The 22,526-nt window shown below is 41.2% G+C and overlaps 1 protein-coding gene across 5 annotated transcripts in view; it reads left to right on the top strand.

Moving 5' to 3' along the window:
* FNDC3A (fibronectin type III domain containing 3A) overlaps positions 1-22,526 on the top strand; it is a 189,667-nt gene that overhangs the window by 141,071 nt on the left and 26,070 nt on the right. For all 5 annotated transcript variants that reach the window (XM_034758505.1, XM_034758502.1, XM_034758503.1 and 2 more), the window contains 8 exons: positions 318-442; positions 3,272-3,446; positions 5,498-5,584; positions 6,900-7,038; positions 9,875-9,943; positions 19,771-19,889; positions 21,136-21,241; positions 21,626-21,801. In XM_034758505.1, the coding sequence (XP_034614396.1) occupies positions 318-442; positions 3,272-3,446; positions 5,498-5,584; positions 6,900-7,038; positions 9,875-9,943; positions 19,771-19,889; positions 21,136-21,241; positions 21,626-21,801 (996 nt within the window). The remainder of the gene's footprint in view (positions 1-317; positions 443-3,271; positions 3,447-5,497; positions 5,585-6,899; positions 7,039-9,874; positions 9,944-19,770; positions 19,890-21,135; positions 21,242-21,625; positions 21,802-22,526) is intronic.

Consider the following 22,526-nt stretch of genomic DNA (forward strand, 5'->3'; position numbering starts at 1 on the left):
GTAAGGATGGCTCAGCTGTCTCCCAACCCATCCCCTAGACACCTAAAAGGTTATCAGGAAAGGAGTTAAGTGGGCTGTGGGGCGGAACATGCACAGCCTCCTTCATCAGCCCTCTGGAGCTAAGGACTGAAAGAACAGCATTTTGAGTTCAATATTCATAACAGTGTGATATAACACTTACCTTCTTTTGGCTTCTTTGGCTTGTTTTGATTTTAACTGGATGAACATTCTACAAGATTTAGCAAGCTGTTTTAATCAGTAGATGTACTTATTTAATGAACAGTGTAAATAATATGAGTTTTAATTGTTCCTTTTAGGGAAAAGGAAATGGAGAGTTTTGTCAGTGTTACTATGGCCAACAGAAGCAGTATAGAATTACTAAACTATCACCAGCAATGGGGTACACCTTTAGACTGGCAGCCAAAAATGACATGGGCATGAGGTGAGTATTACCATGTTATATACATAAACAATGCAATGTGTCTACATCCACGTGCATGTGTATATAGGAACAACATATAACAGAATGCTGCTGTAATTAAATAACATTATATGCCCACCTGATATACACAATAAGACACAAGACATATCATTGAATGCTCTTAAACCTCTTAGAGCTTCGTATCACTACATATGATATATTGCTCCTGTTATTAAACCATTTTGATTTTAAAAGATTTAAAACAGAAATCTTTATTTTGAAGTAATTTTAATAGGTAACATTACACATAAACAGTTATGATAAAATCTTGAAGATTAAAATAAAAACAGACAAAACACCTCCTAGTCCATCTGTGAATATCTGGACATATAGCTCACATTTCCTGTATTATAAGCTAGTGGATGGCATTACCTTCTATGGTTGAAAATCCTTTTAAAACTAATCAGTCTCTAAACATTTTTTAAATCACATATTTTATAGACATAAAAATACACTACTGGCTTTATAGTTCTGTTTAAGTAATAAACAATGTTTAAGGAGAGCTCTTACAAGAGGAGGGGCCAAATTTTGCCCTAGGTATGATTGAGGATGTCTTTTATTAACATTGTTGGGAACGTTATGCATCTGAGAGCAGAATTTCATCTAGATGATGTTACTGACCAAAGATAAATGTTCTGTTTTTATAAGTTCTATATGTGTTTAAGTTATTAACCATTCTTAATTTCAGCCACATATGAAATACAGCACAAAAACATTTGCTAAATAGGAAAAGTACAAAAATGAAGCAGAGAGAAATAGCTAAAAGAAAGTTTCTGAGTGAATTGTCTGGGGCCTGATCCATTGCACACTGGAGTCAGTGGGACTCTTTCCATTGATTTTAGTGCGCTTTGGATTGGGCCCACAGAGAGTAAAAATAAGAAATTAAGAACTTTTTATTTAAATTGACACTTTATTTTGTTTTAAGGTACCCATTAGTTAGATCTACTCACTGGGTGAATGCTTAGGCATTAATGGGGGGTAGACGGGTCTGCCCTTTTGTTGGGGCCAGGATGTAGGTAGCTGGGTAATCTGGTTGGAGCAGGAGTTGGGGTTGGGGTCAAGCAAAGGGTCAGAACCAGAGTCAGAGAGAGTCAAGCCCAGGGTCAGAGCCAGAGTTGGAGACAAGAGGCAAGAATCAGTAACAAGGCAGGAACCTGGAGTCCAGGCAGAGAGGCAGGAAGCAGGGTCTGATGTAACAGCCAGGTAGAGCCCAGTTGTATGGACAACTTCCTGTGCCTCTCTTTGGGTTTAAATAGGAAGCCCTGACCAATCAGAGATCCTGGTGTTCCTCCAATCAGGGCCTGGGAGGCCTCCCTGATGTAGCTTTTGTTTTCATGGTTTCTCTGCTTGGTTGGTTAGTAGCAATATGCTGGGTGGGAGCAGGGAGATGACTGTCAACTGGCAATCCTGTGGACCCAGCCTCCAGGCCTGCGGGGTCATGACGCCTTTCCGTTCACTCCATGCATTTAGCATACCTAGCTGTAGATTTGGGTTTGTTTGTTCGTTTGTTTGAAGTAACTAACATCATGATATACACATCTCTGCATCTCTGTTCTTGGGACTTTCTTACTAGTGATTTAGTGCAAGTACAAAAATTAATACCGTCCCCAAAATTAGGAAAGTTCCATCTTGTTTTGTGCTCATTATATAGTAATTGTCAAGGTCTGATTTGCATGCTGCCTTTGTGGAAGCTTTTATGATATGTTGTCTTTTAGTTTTTAATTGTTTAAAAAAAACTTAGTGAAATTATGGCTCATCTGTTATACCAAAAGATCACAACTTTTGTTTTATAGTAGTCACATCATTATAATGTGTTTGAGAACATAAAAAACAAAAGTAAATAGACATGTGCAGGGAAATTAAATGGTATCATGATGGATTCCACTTTAAAAAGACCCAGATAGTCCAGGCAATGTAGAAGAAATCCAACTTTTGAAATCAAAGTTGTTAGGTTGCTACCTTTGTTGCGTTAGCCATACAGAGAACTATATTTTACAGGCTCCCTAATAGTCCCTCATTCACTCTTGCATCCTTCCCTAATGATTCTATTTCCTAATGTCTTTCGTTCTTTCCTGTACCCTTTACTTGCCTTTTGTCTCCAAATAAGGCTACCCAAAGATATATCAGGTAAGGCTGACAAATCAGGCTTTGCCAGATTAGTCGGTGGTCTACACTGTATTTTCATTTACTACAAAATACAAATTTTATATTGGCAATTCCACAGGAAACTTAGCTTTCAGAGAGGCTTTACTGGTCCCATTTTTTTGGACCCCTGGAAAATTAACACTTGATAAGTAATAGGCTCACTTAGAAGTGTACAAATGTTTGCACAGGTAGCTGGTTAGGGAGCAAAATGAATTTGGTTATTTTTTTATTAAATCTTGGACAAAGGAAAACAGTGCAGGCAGAGATGGAAAGAATAAGCTTTGGCATTAGTTGGATAAAGTACATAAACGTACAAGCGTTTTAGAGACTTACTGCTGTGCAAATAATGACTGTTCAAAGTGGATTTTAAAAAACAAATTGTGTTCTTGGTCTATTTTGTTAACAAATATGTATATTAATTCCAGGCCAAACTTTCATATATGGGCATGTATAACCTGTATTAGCATGAGTTACACACACAGGCACAATTTGTTTGTATAGGATGGTCAACTGCATGTACCAACATGCAATTACCAGTGATGTGCATATCTGACAAATTGGCCTGAAACTGTTGTATAGCAATTCCGTATTATTCTTGTTCCTACTTCATCCTATTTAGTTTATATACTGTTTGTTTCAAAACAGTGGTTTTAGTGAAGAAGTCCTGTATCATACCTCAGGCACTGCCCCATCAATGCCAGCCAGTCCTATGCTGATTAAAGCTGGAGTTACCTGGTTATCCTTACAGTGGACTAAACCCTCAGGAACACCAACAGATGAAGGAATCTCTTATATTTTAGAGATGGAGGATGAGACCTCAGTAAGTGTGAAATAAATATTCTAAATAAGAGAAGAGACCATAAATGAATGTTTTAGCACACTTAATAGTATCTCAGTGTAATAACAACACTTGCCATTGACAGTATCTTCTGTTGGGGATGTGATGTTGTTCTAATGAGACTTATGGGTGCTTTTATTACATATACATTACATGTAGAGGGAGAAGGTAAATTTCATATCGTAAAATCAAAATTGGGGAAATATCTGCAAAAAAACATTCACTACAGAAATTAGTGTGCAGTTGTGATTTTTGTAATCAGCAAGGTTTTTTAGTAATGGTTAGGTGATATCAGTAAATAAAATTGAAATGTTTAATAATGTCCTTCCATTTTAATGAAATTATATTCTAATATTAAACGTTCATGTATCTCTTGCCTTACGGACACTGCAAATTAGGCTTTGGCCTTGGCAAGAATATACCTCCTCCTCAATCCTGCAAAGGGATGAGTGTTGCTAGAAGTAAGAAGGCATTGTTGGAAGGATGTTCTCACTTTCTTTGTGTCCCTGTTTGTTAAAGGGATGTATTTGTAAACAATGAGCAAGTAATTGGTGTCAATTTTGAGCACATCCTTTCTGTAGAAAACCATGTCAGAGATGGTATGAAAGTGTCTGAGTTTGTGCAATTTATACAGGCTGTATCCTACTTATACCATGACGACCGCAACAGCTAATCATACGGTTTTGACCATGAGGCAATTGGTTATTTTCTTTTTGCATGCCTCCCAGCAGTGCTTTTCATGAACAAATTCAGCACATTTGATCACTGTCTTACACTTCAGCATCCCTTGCATTGACTATAGATAAATTAGCAGATTAAGTTGACCCTTCTGGTTTTAAGTCCCTTAATGGTTGTAGCTCCTGACTAAGGCCCAAACCCTGGAAAGAGAACCATACAGGCATAGAGATCTGCCCATATAGTTCTCTTTGTCTATGTTTGCAGTCTTCAGTTTTAGCCTCATCTATATGAGTTCTGTGGTTATTTTTATACAAATCATGAACCTGATTTTCATTTACAGTAAGGCTCCCTTTATGCCATTCTGGCAGTGTAAGATGGCCATAAAGGAAATTGCATTTATGCCCACTTCAAGGCCCCTTTACATAGCCAGAGCAGTAAGGAACCTTACATAAAAGAATCTTGGGCTTACGGTCTTTCAAAGGACTGTTAAATAAAGAAGTTATAGCATTTGCCACTCCCATCAGTCCCCTTCTGAATAAGCCACCTTCATTAATTTTTACAAATTTGGCTCTATGTAGTAGAGTATGGGCTTTTAAATAATTTTCAACAATCATTTTAAAATTAAACAAATTTTATTGTAAATTAAGGTTAATTATTTGATTTCCCATAATTTCCAAGGAAAATCTGTTAATATTGAAACATCATTTGTCATTATTTTTCCCTCCTCTTAAATGAAAATTATGACTTGCTTTTACTGTGACAAAACCATATTGTTTTCTTTTCTTTTGTTATGTCAAACAATCATCCTCGTCAGTTACGCTTTTGCTGTTAAGCCCTGATCCTGCAAAGACGCACACATTGTTTAGCTTTTTACACACGAGTAGTATTCTTGAATAGAAAGTCAAGTACATATTTAAATCCTTGAAAGATCTTGACAAAAGTCCCTGTGGTTTGGAACTTGCTCCCCTTGACAATTATTTCAGCTTATCTGCCTTCATTTTTCAATGAATCCTGCTTTGATTTCCCCCCTCCTCTCAAAAGATATGTTAGTATGAGCAATATCGGCTACATATTATTTTCTCCTTTTCCCTTTTGTTACATTAGAACTTCTATTTTATAGTCAGAAGATGATGGGTTTATTTTGATTTTATTATATTGTTTTGATCATAGTTCTCTTATTTCCATTGTACACCATCCCAAATGATGACGGATGACTCAAAAATATTTGTTTACAGAATAAAAACTTCACTCAAAGCAGCCTAACAAGTTACTATGTTTCAGATTTTACGAGTTCTGCTATATATAGTCTGGTTTATAAATATATTTCAAGTATTAATATCTTATTCCTTTTATAGGGATATGGTTTCAAACCAAAATACGATGGAGATGATCTCACCTGCACAGTGAAGAATCTTAGACGTAGTACAAAGTATAAATTTAGGGTAATATTCTTCAGATTATTTTGGTTCATTCATTGCAAAGTTGCTCAGTGTTAGCAGTTGTTTTTTACAGTTGGTTTCTGTGATGAAACAATGTGATGTTACCAATACTTTTCTAAAGTACTATTTGGATAAACTTAAAATATCACTTCATACATTTATTGGTAAGAAATGAGTGCTGCCCAAGGAGAGCATACCTTCTCTGTAATATGAGAGGGAAAGCTATTTGATCTTTTAGCAGAAGTAATACTTTTTCAATACATTTTGAAATTTCCATTTTATAATTTACATAGGGCATTCCCTTGATTACAGTAACAGCTACTTGTTGCTTGAGATTGCTGAAAATTAGGCCTCTTATTTAGGAACCTGAAAAGATTTTTGGATGCAAACTTCAGGGTACTCACTGTAGAATATGTTGGCCTAATCATTTTAACTAGTGATGCTACAACGGTTTAAAAAAAAAATTATGAAGGACCAGGTGTGGGAATGCATTAGTTGTGCATTGTTTTGAGCAGGATATCCCCAATATAGTATAAAATTGGGGCCCCAGCGGTTGCATATGTATTTAAGCTGGCAACACTTAAAATACTTCTTGGAGATAGATCTGTGGGGATTTGATCTGCTTTTTACGTTTAATGTAGTTGAATACTAACTGATTGATGTATCTGCAGTTAAAAAATTTGCCTCTGTGCATATGCAGTTTATATTTGTATTTAAGGATCATTTATTTAAAAAATATCCCTAAGTATCTAAGACTACCGAAAATACTATGGCCAAATTTTCAAACCCTTGTACCTATAATTAGATTCCTAAATTCATACTTGGGCACATAAATAAAAGTAGCGTAACTTCCAAAAGTACTAAGTGCCCACAAATTCCATTAAAGTCATTGGGAGCTGCAGCTTCCTGAGTGTGTCTTATCATCAGGCTACTTTTACATGCCTTGAATATAGATTTAGGAGCCTAACTTTAGTCAGGTGGATATGTAAATGTTGGGTTTTTGTTCATTTGTTTTTTGTTTTCTTTACAACTGTTATAAAATGCTAATTTTTTAATTTTCATTTTTTTAAATATTAAAATTTCCCTGCTGGCAATTCTCTGCCTTTTTTCATTTCAGTAAAGTGGTTGACTACTAAAATGGTATAATATACAAAAATGTGTGATAGTTTTCTTTACTTTGCTGATTTATAACCTATGAATTAAGCATATATATAAATGATTTGGACACACTTAGCATTAGCAGCTTGTAGAGTACCAAAAATGTACATATGTTGTTTATAGAATACTTTTATTTATATATTTATATTTATTTTTACAGGTCATTGCCTATAACTTGGAAGGCAAAAGCAGTCCAAGTGAGGTAGTCGACTTTACTACTTGCCCAGACAAGCCTGGAGTACCTTCAAAACCATCAGTTAAAGGAAAAATTCATGCACAAAGTTTTAAAATAATTTGGGGTAAAGTTTTTGTTCAGTTCTATTTTGATACTTTCTTCTGTATTTATGTACATTTGTATGTGAAGAATTCTGCTCTCAGTACTACTGCAGTCAGCAGTTTTTCTGGATTAACAGTAGTGTAACCAAGAGCAGAATATTGACCCAGTGACTTCAGGGTAGTTAGGAGGATGTCACAGTAGTCTAACTATCAGGTGTAAAACAGAGCTATAGGAAATTTAGCCTTTTTGGTTCACAGGGGTTCATGGGAAACTTTTTTTGGTTTCAGTTTGCCTGGGTTCACTCTACTACTGTCCCTGAGTTTCCACGAAAGCTTATGCTCTAATAAATTTGTTAGTCTCTAAGGTGCCACAAGTACTCCTGTTCTTCTTTTTGAGTTTAACTTGGAGTTCTATATTTGAGTTAACTTAAAGGGAAACTTTTCCAAAACTACAATTTTACCTGGTTTCTGTTGAAAATGTATGAGTGAATGTGTTTCATTGCAGAACTATAAATTGGCCTAGATTCACTTAAAACTGGACCTAGGTTCACAAACCTTTGGATGAACCTGGTCTGAGCTTTGGGTTTATAATGAAACCAGCAGAGTGAAGAAAACTTTCAGGTTTTTCTAATGAGAGCTTCACACAGCTCTAGTTTGAAATATATATGCTTCCTGAAGTCCAGGTACAAATTCCCACACAATCTGTCAACCTATGAGTATTAGGTGAATAGAAAAATACTATTTCTTTTGTTTTTTACATTGCAAATATTTGTAATAAAAATAAATATAAAGTGAGCACTGTACACTTTGTATTCTGTGTTGTAATTGAAATCAGTATATTTGAAAATGTAGAAAACATCCAAAATATTTAAATAAATGATATTCTATTATTGTTTAACAGTGTGATTAATCAGGTGATTAATTGCGAATAATAACAACAAAAGAAATAGTATTTTTCTTTTCCCCTAATACAAGTACTGTAGTGCAATCTCTCTTTATCAGGGAAGTGGAACTTACAAACGTAGAATTATGTACAAAACAAAATGCATTCAGAAATAAAACAATGTAAAACTTTAGAGCCTACAAGTCCACTTGGTCCTACTTCTTGTTCAGCCAATCGCTCAGACAATTTTGTTTACATTTGCAGAAGATAATGCTGCCCTTTTCTTGTGTACAATGTCACCTGAAAGTGAGAACAGGCGTTCGCATGGCACTGGTGTAACCGGCATCGCAGGATATTTATGTGCCAGATGTGCTAAAGATTCATATGTCCCTTTATGCTTCAACTACCATTCCAGAAGACATCATGCATGCATGACAGGTTCTGCTTGATAACGATCCAAATCCGTGCGGACTGACGCATGTTCATTTTCATTATCTGAGTCAGATGCCATCTGCAGAAGGTTGATTTTCCTTTTTGGTGGTTCAGGTTCTGTAGTTTCTGCATCAGAGTGTTGCTCTTTTAAGACTTTTGAAAGCATGCTTCTCAACTCGACCCTCTCAGATTTTGGAAGGTACTTAAGATTCTTAAACTTTGGGTCAAGTTCTGTAGCTATCTTTAGAAATCTCACATTGGTACCTTCTTTGCGTTTTGTCAAATCTGCAGTGAAAGTGTTCTTAAAACAAATAACATGTCCTGGCTCATCATCCAAGACTGCTATAACATGAAATATATGGCAGAATGCAGGTAAAACAGAACAGGAGACATACAGTTCTCCCCCAAGGAGTTCAGTCACTAGTTTGTTTAATGCATTATTTTTTTAACAAGCATCATCAGCATGGAAGCATGTCCTCTGGAATGGTGGCCAAAGCATGAAGGGGCATATGAATGTTTAGCATATCTGGCATGTAAATACCTTGCAGTGCCAGCTACAACAGTGCCATGTAAATGCCGGTTCTCATTTTCAGGTGACGTAAATAAGAAGCGGGCAGCATTATCCCCTATAAATGTAAACAAACTTGTTTCTCTTAGCATGGTTGAACAAGAGGTAGGACTGAGTGGATTTGTAGGCTCTAAAGTTTTACATTATTTTGTTTTTGAGTGCAGTTATGTAACAAAAAAAATTTAACATTTGTAAGTTGTATTTTCCCGATAAAGAGATCATACTACAGTACTTGTATGAGGTGAATTGAAAAATACTATTTCTTTTATCATTTTTACAGTTCTTATATTTCTAATAAAATATAATAATATAAAGTGAGCACTGTACACTTTGTATTCTGTGTTGTAATTGAAATCAATATATTTAAAAATGTAGAAAAACAACTAAAATATTTAATAAATTTCAATTGGTATTCTACTATTTAACAGTGCAATTAAAATTGCGATTAATTTTTTAAATCACTATTAATTTTTTTGAGTTAATCACGTGAGTTAACTGCGATTAATTGACAGCCTTACATTTAAGTAATTAAATCTCTGACCTAGTCATTAAAATAAATCTGCTTAACATCTGATTTTTCCATTTAAAAAAAAGCAACTTCTTCTGGAACCCGACAAGGCCCCAACTCAGCGAAGTACTTAAATATGTGCTTAAGTCCCTCACTAATCAGAAAAGCACTTAGGCCCAGACTTTTAAAAGTATTGCTTCTCTCAGCATTGTAAAACCAAGTGATTTAGGAGCCCAACTCTCATTTTTAAAAGTGACATAGGTGCTTAAGAGCCTATGTCCTGCTTCTAAGTCATTTAGGCCTTGCAGTGCTGACCAGAGCAATGCCTAAATATCTTTAAAAATCTGGGTCTTAGGCACTAGCTTAACTTCCTTAAATATTCCACAGAAGGTTTTTTATCTATGTCATGTAAATACAATAGTGTCCAGAACAGTGTGTTTTGCCTGACTTTTTGTTTGTATTTGGTAGATCCACCAAAAGACAGTGGAGGGGCAGCAATAACTAAATATGTCGTGGAGATTTCTGAAGGCTCAAATGGTAAGAATTAATGTAGGAACTTTTCAAAGGCAGCATGGTGTTCCCTGATTTTGGCATTTTGTTATATCTCTGATATTCCTTTTAAATGCTGTAGATTGTAAATTCTGTGGGGCAGGAACTGTTTTTGTATGCTTAGATGATTGGCACCTCTGGGAACTACTATAATAGAAAAATGAAAGGCACTAAAAGGCACTCTGTTTTTCTGAATGTATGTATAAAGAATACTCTTGCAAGTTGTAATTACTAGGCTGTATGTTGTATCCTATTCTGTCTAAAGAGATGGCCCAAATTTAATCCTCATATTACAGGCATTCTGTGTGGGTGGCCAAATTACAGATTAGACCACATAGTACCCTTGGTTCATGGCAGAGATCAACCAAGCTGACACTTTTCTTGTGACTGAGCTTTTAGTTAATAACATTACTGTTGCGTTTACCATCATTAAATGGGGAAAATGATGCAGAGCACTTTTGGAATAACAACTGTTTTTGCCCTTAGTTTATAGCTAGTTGTGTGTCGTGTGGTTCAGGCTAAGACAGCGCTATGGTCCCAGTTCAGAAAAGCATCCCTATTATGGAAGGGTGCTGAAGCATGGCTTTTAAGTTCCATTGTAGTCAATTGCAAATGAACTGAAGTTCAGCAGTTTCTCTTTGGAGTCTGGTCCTGAAGTTTTTTTGCTGCAGGATGGCTACCTTTAAAAGTTCATTTGCAAATTTGACACCATCAGCTCAGGATTAAACAAAGACTGTGAATGGCTAGCCAACTACAAAAACAATTTCTCCTCCCTTGGTGTTCACACCTCAACTGCTAGAAGAGGGCCTCATCCTCCCTGATTGAACTAACCTCATTATCTCTATACTGATTCTTGCCTTCATATTTATACCTGCCCCTGGAAATTTCCACCACAAGCGTCAGACATGATGAAGTGGATATTCACCCATGAAAGTTTATGCTCCAATATGTCTGTTAATCTATAAGGTGCCACAGGACTCTTTGTTGCTTTTTATAGATCCAGACTAACACGGCTACCCCTCTGATACTTGACACCATTTCTTTCAGTGTTTCTTCTGAACATTTCCTATAAAATAGTTGTATAATAGTTAGTAGTTCCCTTAGTATTAGTTCTAATTTAGTCAGTCGCAGATGGGACTCAGCCTAGGGACGGGGCATGCCCCAGTCCCTAGGCTTTAAGCCCTGCGATCGTTGTAAGTGGCCTATGCCTATGCCCATCAGCAACCCACATGCTAGTTGTTTGAGGTGTCTAGGCGAAGGACACGTACGCGACAAGTGTCACATCTATAAATCCTTCAAACCCTGAACAAAAAGTGGGAGAGACATCTATCTCAGGGCGCTCCTGATGGAGTCAGTGCTGACCCCGGCACTGGAGCAGAGGTCCGACTCGGCTCCGAGCACCACAGCATCGGTGTGGAGCGCCCCACGGCACCGTCTTCGAGCCAGCACCGATCCCCCTCCCCAGCTCTGGCCAAGAAGCCGAAGAGAACCACAAGGGAAGGATTTCCCATTTCCCGTAAGGGAAAGGACAGGGCCGGAGGAGAGCCAAAACCCATGCTGGGCGGCTCAACACCTCCATCAGGGAGTCGGGCCCCAGCTCAGGTTGAGCGGTCCATCTCATCCCGTACCATGCCTGTCACCCCAGACAGTGACAAGGGCCTCCGTTATCTAGATGTCCTGTTGACACCTGAGGCCCTACAGGCAACAAAGGAGATCCTGAGGCCCACACTGGCTCCAGCGGTACCCCAGTCTAAGGGTAATCCCACTCTGGGACCTTACCATATGTCCCCACCTCAGCAGTATTGTTCCCCACTGCGAGGAACGTTCTGCCAGTGCTCGCCCGCTCAGAGCCGTCACACCTCGAAAGCAGGGAGGCAGGCTCAACAAAGCCCTCTTTGGTCTCCGGACCCTGGGTACCAACAGCGGGATTCGAGGCGTGGCTTGCCGGTAACCTGGCGCAGATCTACTGAGGCTCATGCCCCTAGGCAAGAGCGGCGAGACCGGCCTTTTGTGTCTCCAAGGCTGCGGCACTGGTCACGCGAACCATCCTTTGAACGTGCTCACTGATACCTGTTGCCAAGACTCAGATCCCTGCAATGAGGGAGATCCTCCTGACGACTGGCCCGCTCCAGCACCCAATCCCGTTCCATGTCGCAGTACCAGTCGAGCAGCGTGAGGTGTAGATGGACAGATTACTGATGCCTATCCGCCAAACACCAATGGTCCCCAAGTTCCCGCGCAAGGGACTCATCTCGGTTGGTCAGGTCTATGTCAAGGCATAGCGGCCGGCAGTGCACGGCGAAGGAACGTTGGTGCGTTGGATCATGGTCGCCCGGCAGTGACCACTCCACCTCCAACTCTGGAACTGAGCAGGAGTCCTTGACAGTGGGACAAGCCCCAGCACCAGCAGTACTGTCTACAGCGTCAGCACCGCAACCGACCCTATGGCCCCAAGGCCAGTGGCTGGCAGCAGCCTGGTACCCCTGGAACCGTTGGGGGTTTCCCCAGCCCTCGCAGACAGTCAGGACAGTGACGGGGGGCCTCAGATAGGCCATCAGCCTCAGCATCCCTCCCTCCACCAGACAGGACCCCCCAGGCCCATGAAGAGACAGGGGAACAGACTGCTGGACCACCAGGCAATGTGGTGGGGGGACATGTGGCTCCCACAGCACCAGCTTTGTCCTCATCGCCGCTGGACAAAGCCATCACGGGTCCCCCTCACCCAGTTCCACAAGATGATGCTAAGGCTCATCAGGAACTATTGAAGAGAGTTGCCTCCAACCTGGGGCTTCAGACGGAAGAGCCATCGGACTCCCTATTTGACGTCCTCTGCTCCACCGCACCTGCTGGGGTGGCTTTGCCCCTACATGAACGGGTATCAAAAATTATTAATGCCCTGTGGCTAACCCCCTCCTCCCTGCCCCCCCCATTTCAAAAAGGGCTGAACGTAAATACTTTGTGCCAGCTAAAGGCCACAAGTATCTCTACACCCACCTGGCCCCAAACTCTCTCGTAGTTGAGGCTGTTAATCAAAGCGAGAGGCAGGGGCAACCCGGGCCCAAGCCCAAAAATAAAGACGCAAAGAGATTGGATCTGTTTGGGCGAAAAATGTATTCGTCTTCCAGCCTTCAATTGAGAGTGACCAACCACCAAGCCCTCCTCGGCCATGACGATTACAACATATGACAGGCCATGGCCAAGTTTGAGGTTTCGCTTCCTGAAGAGTCCAGAAAGGAATTATGGGCAATCCTCAAGGAGGGCACGGCTGCATCCAGAGCGGCCCTCCAAGCAGCTTCAGATGCGGCAGACTCCGCGGCTCGCACCATGGCCTCGGCCATCTCCATGTGGCCAGCATCCTGGCTACTCCTCTCTGGCCTGTTGACTGAGGCTCAGCAGTCTATGCAGGACCTCCCCTTCGACGGCCAGGCCCTGTTTGCGGAGCAGATGGACAGCAAACTACCAGGGTTAAAAGACTCCCACACTATCTTGAAAATTCTAGGACTGTACATCCCTGGTCCAGTCCATAAGCAGTTCAAACCACAGCCATCTCAGGGCCAAGGGAGCCAACCCCAGCGGGAGCCATCCCACAAAAAGAGCAGCGGCTACAAATGCCACCCAAGCCACCTGCCTCCACCCCTCCACCCAAGTGGGCTCGACACGTACTAAGCATGGGAGCAAGCGGGCATTTTGAGGGTGCACCCAAGGGCTACCTACCAGACTATACCCTGGATCTATCTTTCCCGCCTTTCTCCAATCACCTTTCTTTTTTCCTCCCGGCATGGACCACCATAACGTTGGACCACTGGGTCCTCAATACAGTGGCGCAGGATTATACCCTCCAGTTTCTTTCTACCCCCCTCTCCCACCCTCCTTCCCCATCCCTCTTCAGGGAGGCCTTTCACAAGAGTCTTCTCGTGCAAGAGGTAGAAGGGTTGCTGCAGCTGGGTGCGGTGGAAGAGGTTCCTCACACGTACAGGAACAAGGGGTTCTATTCCCGGTACTTCTTAATCCCAAAGGCCAAGGGTGATCTACGGGCCATCCTGTGAGACCTCAACAAATACTAAGGAAATTGAAGTTCTGCATGGCCTCCCTGGCCTCCACCATCCCCTCTCTGGATCCAGGAGACTGGTATGCCCTCCTCAACTTGAAGGAGGCATACTTTCATATAGCGATCTTAGAGGAGAGGAATGTGATCAGGAACAGTCAGCATGGATTCACCAAGGGCAAGTCATGGCTGACTAACCTAATTGCCTTCTGTGATGAGATAACTGGCTCTGCAGATGAGGGGAAAGCAGTGAACGTGTTATTCCTTGATTTTAGCAAAGCTTTGATACGGTCTCCCACAGTATTCTTGCCGGCAAGTTAAAGAAGTATGGGCTGGATGAATGGACTATAAGGTGGACAGGAAGCTGGCTAGATCATCGGGGTCAACAGATAGTGATCAATGGCTCCATGTCTAATTGGCAGCCGGTTTCAAGTGGAGTGCCCCAGGGGTTGGTCCTGGGGCCGATTTTGTTCAATATCTTCATTAATGATCAGGAGGATGGCGTGGACTGCACTCTCAGCAAGTTTGCAGATGACACTAAACTGGGAGGAGTGGTAGATACACTGGAGGGTAGGGATAGGATACAGAGGGACCTAGACAAATTAGAGGATTGGGCCAAAAGAAATATGAGGAGGTTCAACAAGGACAAGTGCAGAGTCCCGCACTTAGGACGGAAGAATCCCATGCACTGCTACAGACTGGGAACTGAATGGCTAGGCAGCAGTTCTGCAGAAAAGGACCTAAGGGTTACAATGGATGAGAAGCTGGATATGAGTCGACAGTGTGCCCTTATTGCCAAGAAGGCTAATGGCATTTTGAGCTGTATAAGTAGGGGCGTGGCCAGCATATCGGGGGACATGATCATTCCCCTCTATTTGACATTGGTGAGGCCTCATCTGGAGTACTGTGTCCAGTTTTGGGCCCCACACTACAAGAAGGATGTGAAAAAATTGGAAAGAGTCCAGCGAAGGGCAACAAAAATGATTAGGGGGCTGGAGCACATGACTTACGAGGCGAGGCTGAGGGAACTGGGATTATTTAGTCTACAGAAGAGAAGAATGAGGGGGGATTTGATAGCTGCTTTCAAGCCTGAAAGGGGGTTCCAAAGAGGATGGATCTAGACTGTTCTCAGTGGTACCAGATGACAGAACAAAGAGTAATGGTCTCAAGTTGCAGTGGGGGAGGTTTAGGTTGGATATTAGGAAAAACTTTTTCATTAGGAAAGTGGTGAAGCACTCAAATGGGTTAGCTAGGGAGGTGGAGGAATCTCCTTCCTTAGAGGTTTTCAGGTCAGGCTTGACAAAGCCCTAGCTGGGATGATTTAGTTGGGGATTGATCCTACTTTGAGCAGGGGGTTGGACTAGATGACCTCCTGAGGTCCCTTCCAACCCTGATATTCTATGATTCTAAGGACACAGGCACTTCCCACGCTTCAGGGTGGGATTGGACCACTACCAGTTTACGGTACTCCCTTTCGGGCTAGCGACAGCACGGAGGGAGTTTACCAAGTGCATGTCGGTAGTAGCGGCTTACCTCAGATGTCAGGGTATCCAGATCTACCCGTACCTCAACGACTAGTTGGTCAAAGGTTGATCCAGGTCCCAAGTCCAAAGAGATGTCATCGTGTTGCAGGCCACGTGCTGATTCCTGGACCTGCTGGTAAACAACAAAAAGTCAACTTTAGTTCCAGTATAGAGGATAGAGTTCATCGGAGCGGTTCTCAACTCCACCTGCACCAGAGCATTTCTACCACAGGAAAGGTTCCGAGTGTTGGTGGACCTCATTGCAGACATCTCCACATTCCCCCTGACCATGGCCAGGGTTTGTTTGTGCTTGCTGGGACACATGGCAGTACGTACATATGTCGTCTGCCATGCCAGGCTCCGGATTCGGCCCTTACAGCCTGGCTGGCGACCGTCTATTTCCAGTCCAGAGATCACCTGGAAAAAGTCGTTACCATCCCACCAACGATACTTACCTCGCTGCAATGGTGGACTGACCCCGGGGCGGTCTTGGAAGGAGTTCCATTCGACAGCCCTTGTCACTCCATTGAGTTGATATTGGATGCCTCATACCTAGGCTGGGGAGCGCATCTCGGCGAACTCCAGACCCAGGGCATGTGGTCCCAGGAGGAGATGATGTTGCACATAAATGTCAAAGAGTGGTATGTTTGGCTTTCGGAGTCTTTCTGCTGCACCTGGCAGACAAGGTGGTGAGAGTGCTGACAGACAGTACAGCCTCGCTGTTCTACATCAACAGACAAGGGAGAGCATGCTCATCGGCTCTCTGTCAAGAGGCTCTCCGATTATGGGATTTCTGCATCGAACACACGATCCACTTGAAGGCCTGTCGTCTCCCTGGTGTCAGGAACACACTGGCAGATCGCCTCAGCAGATCCTTTTTCTCTCACCACGAGTGGTCACTCCATCCGGAGGTAGCCCAGACACTCTTCCAGAGGTGGAGAACTCCCCAAGGACCTGTTTGCCACGAGAATAACAGGAGAAGTCATTGCTTCTGTTCCCTACAGGGTCTGGGCAAGGACTTGCCTAGTGGGTGTCACCCAGGTGTAACCACCTTTGAAATACAGATACAAAGTCAATATTCACAACTTCAGATACAAAAATTATATATACACACACATAGGATAATCATATTTAGCAAATCAACTTTTCCAATGACACCTTACATGACACACCTTGTACAAAATGCGTCACAATTATGCCGTAATCATATCATAATAATATCATTATGATGAATAGGGGGTGTAGTGTCACACTTGGAACTTGTGTTGCAGCGGAATTTCGGTGGTGTTTAAGAGACATCCTACTGTGTCAATGCAGGCATCCACAGCTCATGAGGACTCCAAAATGACTCAACTTTCTGGAGGTCTTCGTGCCTTGAACATCATTTATAAAATATTGTGGCTTGACTCAACTGGATTGTGTACGCCAAATAGATAAGAAGTACCTTTGCCTGATATTTGTAAGACAGCAATGTGGAGGTCCATCCACACATTCACAAGACATTATGCCTTGGTCCAAGCCTCCACGACAGTGGTTCTACAAGCAGCCATACTACCTCCATTCTTGCACCCTCCTCCTCCTCTGAGTATTGCTTGTCAGTCACCCACAGTGGAATACACATAGGGACCAGCACTCAAAAAGAAAGGGCAGTTGTTTACCCTTTGTAACTAGAATTCTTTGAGATGTGGGGTCCCTGTCTGTATTCCACTACCTGCCCTCCTTCTCCTCTGCTTCGGATCATCTCTGATTCACGGTCAGAAGAGGAACTGGAGAAGCATCAGTCCGCACCACCCTTTATACCATCAGCAAGGACACAAGGAGACTGAGGTTGCAGGCACAGACCAACGGACACTACTTGCTAGAATTCCTGGTCCTACGTATATGGAGCACATGCGTACCCACAGTGGAATACAGATTGGGACCACACATCTCATAGACTTTAAGGCCAGAAAAGAGCATCATGATAATCTAGTCTGACCTCCTGTGCATTGCAGGCCACAGAACCTCACCCACCCACTCCTGTAATAGACTCATAACCTCTGGGTAAGTTACTGAAGTACTCAAATCATGATTTAAAGACTTCAAATTACAGAGAATCCACCATTTACACTAGTTTAAACCTGCAAGTGACCCATACCCCATGCTGCAGAGGAGGGCAAAAAAAACCCAGGGGGGAAATCTGGCAATCTGCCCTGGGGAAAAATTCCTTCCTGACCCCAAATATGGCAAACAGTTAGAGCCTGAGCATGTGAACAAGACACACCAGCCAGGCACCTAGGAAAGAATTCTCTGGTAACTAAGAGCCCTCCTCATCTAGTGTCTCATCACCTGTCGCTGGAGGTATTTGCTGCTAGCAGTTGCAGATCAGTCACATGCCATTGTAGGCAGTCTCATCATACCATCCCCTCCATAAACGTATCAAGCTCAGGCTTGAAGCCAGTTAGGTTTTTTGCCCCCACTGCTTCCCTTTGAAGGCTGTTCTAGAACTTCACTCCTCTGATGGTTAGAAACCTTCGTCTAATTTCAAGTCTAAACTTGTTGATGGCAGTTTATATCCATTTGTTCTTGATCTCCCTCCCTGGTATTTATCCCTCTGGTGTATTTATAGAGAGCAATCATATCTCTCTTCAGCCTTCTATTGGTTAGGCTAAACAAGCCAAGCTCTTCGAGTTTCCTCTCATAAGATAGGTTTTCCATTCCTTGGATCATCCTAGTAGCCCTTCTCTACACCTGTTCCAGTTTGAATTCATCTTTCTTAAACATGGGAGACCAGAATTGCACACGGTATTCCAGATAAAGTCTCACCGGTGCCTCATATAATAGTATAAACACTTCCCTGACCCTAGTAGAAATACCATACCCTTATGCATCATCCTAGGACTACATTAGCCTTTTTTTACAGCTATATCACATTAGCAGCTCATAGTCATCCTGTGATCAACCAGTACACCCCAGGTCTATGTCTTCCTCTGTCACTTCCAACTGATACATCCCTAGCTTATAGCAAAAATTCTTGTTGTTAGTCCCTAAGTACGTGACCTTGCATTTTGCAATATTAAGTTTCATCCCATTTCTATTACTCCAGTTTTCAAGGTAGTCCAGATCTTCTTGTATGATATTCTGGTCCTCCTCCATATTGGCAATACCTCCCAACTTTGGTGTCATCTGCAAATTTTATTAGCACCCTTCCACCTTTTGTGCCAAGGTCCATAAGAAAAATAAGATAGATCCCAAAACCAATCCCTGAGGAACTCCACTTAATAACCTCCCTCCAGCCTGACAGTTCAACTTTCAATATGACCTGTTGTAGTCTCACCTTTAACCAGTTCCTTCTCCACCTTTCAATTCTCATATTAATCCCCATCTTCTCCACTTTAATTAATAATTTCCCATGTGGAACTGTATCAAATGCCTTACTGAAATCCAGGTAGATTAGACCTACTGCATTTTCTTTGTCTAAAAAAGCAGTTATATTCTCAAAGAAGGAGATTAGGTTGGTCTGGCACAATTTAATTTTTGTAAAATAATGTTATTTTATCGCAATTACCGTTTATCTCTATGTCCTTAACTACTTTCTCTTTCAAAATTTGTTCCAAGACCTTGCATACAATTAGGTTAAACTAACAGGCCTGTAGTTTCCCAGATGGTCTTTTTTCCCTTTCTTAAAAATAGGAACTATGTTAGCAATTCTCCAGTCATAGAGTACAACCCCTGAGTTTACAGATTCATAAAAAATCTCAAAGAACTCCAGTTACAAAGGGTAGGTAACTTCCTTTTATCTCAGGTGCTGCAAGCCCCTTCCTACTGCTCAGGAATCAGGCTGGCTTTATCAGACTTTAATTTTAGGAAGTATAGACTTGCTGTGTAAAATGAACATATATGATTTAATTAAAGTATCTTTTCCATGGGCTCGTCTATTATTTTTCTTCCATCTATTTAGTTATAACATTATTACTAGACCAGTAAGCACATTTAAACTGCTTTATTAAATACAAATTATACATCTTAGTTAATGGGTATGCCAGATAAGGGAGATATTTCACTTCAGCAAATCTACACAAATTTGTCTAGGAAACTATCGTCATGAGATAATTAAATCATTTCCAGGAAATTCAAAGCAAGCTTTGAATTTGTCAGACAAATGGCACACACGTTTGCTTAGTGAAATTAGGATACGTGCTATGTCTGATACCGAAATGCTGAAAATTGCACCTTGGTTCATTGCACACTAATTCTTAACCTTTCAGGAAACAACTGGGACGTAATATACAGTGGAGCTGCTAGGGAACATTTGTGTGATCGACTACATCCAGGCTGCTCTTATCGCTTACGTGTATACTGTACTGGGGAAGGAGGGCAGAGTGCGGTAATATTGTCTGATATTTTATATATAAATGTGACACTTGTGGAAAACCTCTTTAGCTTTAAGAAAGTCTGATGGTCAAGCTAGGAACATTGAATGTTGTAGAATAATCATACAACCAATATGTAATACAGTATCTATAATTGGGGACTCAAGAAATTTTCAGAAAATTTTGCCCAAAGTTTAGAGTTTCTGCTCCCATTTCTTAGAGAAATAAAATGTGAACATTTCTCTGTACAAATGTTTTACTTAATCCAGCTGCTATTCAAATTTACAGAAAACATGACAATATAATTGCCCTACTTTTCTGATGTGATTTATTGGAAATAATAAAACTTTCTTAAAGCAGCATCTGTTTAACTCAGCACAGCAATGTAAATATTCATTTCTCCAAGAGCCAAATCATCATTCTAGCACCCAGTCTAAATAGCTGGGCTGAATACATGTGAAGGTGGGGCACGGAATGAATGTTTCCTCAGGCCACAGAATAGTGCGCTGCAGTCACCTCTGATCCCTGTGCAACAGTGTGCATTGGCAGATCGGCACAACCTCTGATCCTCTAGCCTGCCCTTGCCTGAGCATATGCAGGGAACCCTTATGGAATGGAACTCCGTGCTACACAAGGGGTATGCTGTGCATTCCTGTGCACATCCCCAAATTGGAGGTGGATATTTACTGCATATTTAATTATAAAAAGCAGTGCAAAAGTGGACAATTCAACTTTGCTATCAAAAAAAGCATTGCTACTTTTTTGGTTACAATTTTTACTTATCTTCTCTCTCAGGCCTTGTTTACATCAAAACCTATACCGGGATAGTTAAAGTGGTATAACCTCTAGTATGGACACAATTATATCCATATAAACATGCTTATACTGATACAGCTTATTCCCCTATGGGATGGGGAATAAGTTATACTTGTGCAAGGCACCTTTATACTGGCATACCTGTATTTACACTAGGTTTGTACCAGTATAACTATATCAATAAAAAAATCACATCCCTAATTGACATAGTTACAGCAGTGCAAAAATTGTATGCAGTTCCTACTGTCCCTGGTTATTGATCTCTTTTTATAAATCTTCTCCTAAACTGGGATCTGATGGAAATATTTATCAATATTTTACCTCACTGATTTTTATGACATTTATTATATTTATTTGGAGTTCAAAGTATTCTCATTTTCTTTATGAAGTAAGGTCAAAATGCATCCAATTATATTACGGCCTTTGTCAATTTTTCCTTTACAGGCATCTGATTCTTTATTGGTGCAGACACCAGCAGTGCTTCCTGGTCCAGGCCAACCTCCCAGACTACAGGGTAGACCAAGAGCAAAAGAAATTCAGCTGAGATGGGGTAATTGTTATTGCGACTATCATCTGAGGCTAAGTCTATGCTAGGAGGGCTTTACCAATGTCGGTATATCAGTATAGTATGCCAGCCAAGTTCTCCAAGTGTGGATGCAGCTATATCAACAAAGCTGTGTTTTGTACTAGTATAGTAAAACCACCCCCCACGAGTAAAACAAGCTGTAGAGGTAAAAGTACAGCTTTGCCAGTATAGCTGCATCTACACTAATGACTTCTGTCAGCACAACTGTGTCAGTCAGAGATCACAACTTTTCACACCCCTGACTGACATAACAAAGCTGGCAGAAGTCTATAGTGTAGATATAGCCTGAGAAATCAAAATGTGCTGATATATTTTTAAAACCATATAATCCTTTTCCCTGTTTTTTAGGACCACCTCAAGCAGATGGTGGATCACCTATTACCTGTTATGGTCTGGAAATGTCTTCTGTGGAAACAGATGAACACAGAGAGGTTTACCAAGGCTCTGATGTTGAATGCACCGTAAGCAACCTTCTTCCTGGAAAGACGTACAGCTTTAGGCTGCGAGCAGCTAACAAAGCTGGGGTAAGGAGGCCGTCTGAAATCCAACGAGTTACATAGAGTGCAATCATTTTTATGCATGTTGTTGTTTTCAAAAATTTTAGATATTAAGTTTTGTCATGCAGATTCTTAATGGAGATTTAATTGGTTCAGATGATTTACAGCAGCACTGTAGTACCCAACAGTTAAAGACCAATTTGAATAAACCTGGGTTGTTTGGATGAAGGAAAGAGAAAACATCTAATTACTACTTAAATCTAAATGATAATGTTGATGATATAACATTGATTCAAAGCACTGTACAAACTTTAATAAATTATCATAACACCCTGTGAAGTAAGTAGGTAAATGATTTTATATACACCTCTACCCCGATATAACACGAATTCGGATATAACGCAGTAAAGCAGTGCTCCAGGGGAGCGGGGCTGCGCGCTCCGGCTGATCAAAGCAAGTTCGATATAACGCAGTTTCACCTATAACATGGTAAGATTTTTTGGCTCCTGAGGACAGCATTATATCGGGGTAGAGGTGTACTGTAGTTTTGCACATTGATTGTTGTGTGTGCATTCCACAGCTGAAGGCTTTCTGGAGCATAGCAACTAGCATTTTCTTACTTTTTTTCCTGTGTTTTTTATCTATTAGTGTGTACTTCACAAAGTGTAAGAAAATGTTCTCTGGTTCCTTATATTTTGAACATTAACCTTACATTAACTGCTTTAAAATCAACCATTGCTTTAAAATATTTG

The sequence above is a fragment of the Trachemys scripta genome, chromosome 1 (assembly GCF_013100865.1).
Source record: "Trachemys scripta elegans isolate TJP31775 chromosome 1, CAS_Tse_1.0, whole genome shotgun sequence".
NCBI classification, from domain to species: Eukaryota; Metazoa; Chordata; order Testudines; family Emydidae; genus Trachemys; species Trachemys scripta.